General features: G+C 51.4%; 1 protein-coding gene across 1 annotated transcript in view; it reads right to left on the minus strand.

Annotated features, from left to right (window-relative positions):
- Positions 1-1032: 1032 nt before the first annotated feature.
- The window catches only part of LOC107121447 (C-type lectin domain family 4 member F-like), a gene marked incomplete at its 3' end in the record, with an annotated part of 39887 nt that continues 37931 nt past the window's right edge, over positions 1033-2988 (minus strand). The window contains exon 7 of the mRNA XM_015424356.1: positions 1033-1111. Within this exon, the coding sequence (XP_015279842.1) occupies positions 1033-1111 (79 nt within the window). The remainder of the gene's footprint in view (positions 1112-2988) is intronic.

Genomic DNA, 2988 nt, shown 5'->3' on the forward strand with positions numbered 1-2988 from the left:
AGCCCCACCGACCTCACCGGGTGCCTGTTGTGGGGAGGGGAAGGGAAAGGAGTTTGTAAGCTGCTCTTTGACTCCTTTGGGTAGTGAAGGGTGGGGTATAAATCCAATCTCTTCTCTTCTTCTTCTTCTACTCCCTGGTCCTTTTAACTGGAGATGCCAGGAATTGAACCTGGGATCTTTGAGAGCCAGTTGTGGTGTAGTGGTTAAAGAGTGGCGGGGCTCTAATCTGGGAGAACTGAGTGTGATTCCCCACTCCGCCTCCACATGCAGCTGCTAGTGTGACCTTGGGTCAGTCACAAGTTCTCTTGGAGCTGTTCTCTCAGGAGCAGTCCTCCAAAGAGCTCTCTCAGCCACACCTACCTCACAGGGTGTCTGTTGTGGGGAGGGGAAGGGAAAGGAGTTTGTAAGCCGCTCTGAGACTCCTTTGGGTAGTGAAGGGGGGGGTATAAATCCAATCTCTTCTCTTCTTCTTCTTCATAAATAATACCAGATCCACCCACCTTCTAAGCATCCTTCCATTTCTGGGTCATAACTATTGGGTGTTGTAAATAAGAAGCGGGAGACTGACCAATTATGAAGGTGCACAGAGAGTTTATATAGTTATAAAGGTGAATATATACAGATATATTTACAGGCTATTGAACAACATGTCATGCCTTAGTCTATGAGAACTGAGTCCTACACCAGCTCACTAAGCTGATAGCTATTATGCTAAACCCCAGCCAATCTTTAACAAGGTGATGTAATCACTAACTCTAACAAGACCTGAAAGAGCAACACCTGCTAGAAACACCTGGCTGTAATTACATGATTACTAGCATGACAGCTAGGTCTGACAAACAGATCAAACTGATCTATAGTAACTGCTTGCTACCTCTATCACTCTGACATATATCTCGATAATAACAACAGTCCCTACTTGTGTCCCCTCTCAAGGCAGGGGCATACACAGCAGGGCTTGGAAGGAGGGTGCCGAAAGGACTCAGACCCACACAAGGATGCAGCTCAGTTTGCCAGAGCGGCTGTACTTACACAGGGTGCCCACTGCGACCAGCGAGGCAGCCAGCAGGACCACCAGCACAGCCAGGAAGAAGACCACGGGGCTGGTTCTCTTGGGAGGCGGAGGAGAAGGAATGGGAAGAGCCTGTCTCTTCCGACACATTTCTTGAAATAAAGGACAACAAATTGCATTAGAATGGGGCCCACCGTTTCCCCACCCACCAGCAGGGTTGCCGACTTCATCTAGGGAAATTCCTGTGGGGTTGGGGGGGGGGCAGACGCTGGGAAGGGTAAAGGTTAGGGAAGAAAGGGAGCTCAGCTGAGGGGTGATGCCCTAGAGCCAGGGATCATTTCCTGCAGGAGCGCACAGGAGCGGAGCTCTGGCAGTAAAGAGCCCAGGGGGCGGGCACATGCAACAAGCCCCACCCCCTGCTCCCAGCAGCCCTCAGTCAGAGCAAAAAGCAGCCAGGTAAGCTGCAGAGGCCCCCCCGCCCCCAAACAGTCCAGTGGCACCTTTAAGACCAAGTTTTATTCAGGTACAAGCTCTCCCTCCTCTGCGAGGACAGATCTGCGTGTCCCCCCCCCAATAGCTAGCAATCTAAAACAGTCCAGTGGAGCCTGAGCGGTGGGTGTTGCCTTCTGACACACTTCCGGTGATGTCAGGGTGTGTGGCACATGCAAATAAGTTATGCTAATGAGTTATGCTAATGAGCTCCTGCACCTCTTTTTCTACAAAATGACCCCTGCCTAGAGCAGTGTTGGCCACCATAGAGTTTCTGGCCAAATGCTAGAGCATCCCCCCATGCGATGTGCCTGGCACAATGGTGTCACCTCTGAGTGGGTACATTGGGTGGGACAGGGTTCTTTAGGGGCAGGGGTCCCTCCACCAGCGGCGGATTAGGGGCCCCAAACTGGGGGGAATCCCACCCCTATCGGGGAGATAGTAACCCTACCCCAAAGTGCATCACTGACAGTGGGTTGCAGGCCAGACCTCCCTAACAGCTGCCCCTGCCCTTTGCACCGCTCTCTTTTGTATTTCGGAAACCAAGATCTGACCCCAGAAACAGGAACTTCCATGTCACACATTAGTTGGTATTTTTTTCCTCACTGCCTATACACGTTTTTTATGTATTGGGACTGGAACATTCCAGGACTGTTTCTACCAGAGACTGGCTGAGCTTGGAGCTCTAGAACAATAGCCCACCAGGACTCTGGAGGTGGCCAATGAGGAATGAATGGTTTTGACAATAGCCTATCGTTGGTAGTTGTTTGGAGAAGTGGGTGGAGTTGCATGCTATTTAAACAGGGCTATTGCCCTGGGTCTTTGCCTTGTTCTTGCTGAATCTCTCTATATAATAATTCTGTTTTCGAGTGGCAACATTCCATGCTCTCCCTCAGCCATTGGCCCGTCAGCCACGGCTCAAGAGTACTCGCGTGCCATTGGCTGGGGGCTGGGTCTGCTCCTCTTCCCCACCCACTCCCCCTTCAGCCACTGTGCCATCAGAACTACTTGCAAACGGCTTTCTCTCTTGACAAAGACGCTTCTCCTGCTTGCCTCCTGTGTGGGACTAACTTTTCTCTCAGTGGCTGTTGGTAGGTGTAACGAAATGGCAGTTACCTGTGTTTGTAAAATGGCCGCTGTCTGTGGTTGGTTGTTTAAAATGTTCCCCCATAAGGTTTAATTGAGCTGTAGTTCCAGAGAGGGGCCTGCAGGGGTTGAATGGAGCTTCCTCATCTGCTGGCCTACAGTTCCCAGCCGCCCCAAGGCCAAAAAGTGAGGGAAAACAGGCACTGTCCCAAGGCAGTCTTTGTCCCTGGGAGGCAACAGAAATTCAGTCACTCCACAGTCGGCTGGACTGGGGAATGAATGGAAGTTTCCCTGCTCTCTTGGGCAAGAGAGAGAGGCTGAAGTACAGCCAGAGGCCTGTCCAAGGAGAGATCCTATCCTGAGCCCACAACCTCCAGAGGTAGAGAGTATTGTGTGTAGGG

This window comes from Gekko japonicus, unplaced genomic scaffold (assembly GCF_001447785.1).
Source record: "Gekko japonicus isolate JY-2015 unplaced genomic scaffold, Gekko_japonicus_V1.1 scaffold4411, whole genome shotgun sequence".
Lineage (NCBI taxonomy): Eukaryota > Metazoa > Chordata > Lepidosauria > Squamata > Gekkonidae > Gekko > Gekko japonicus.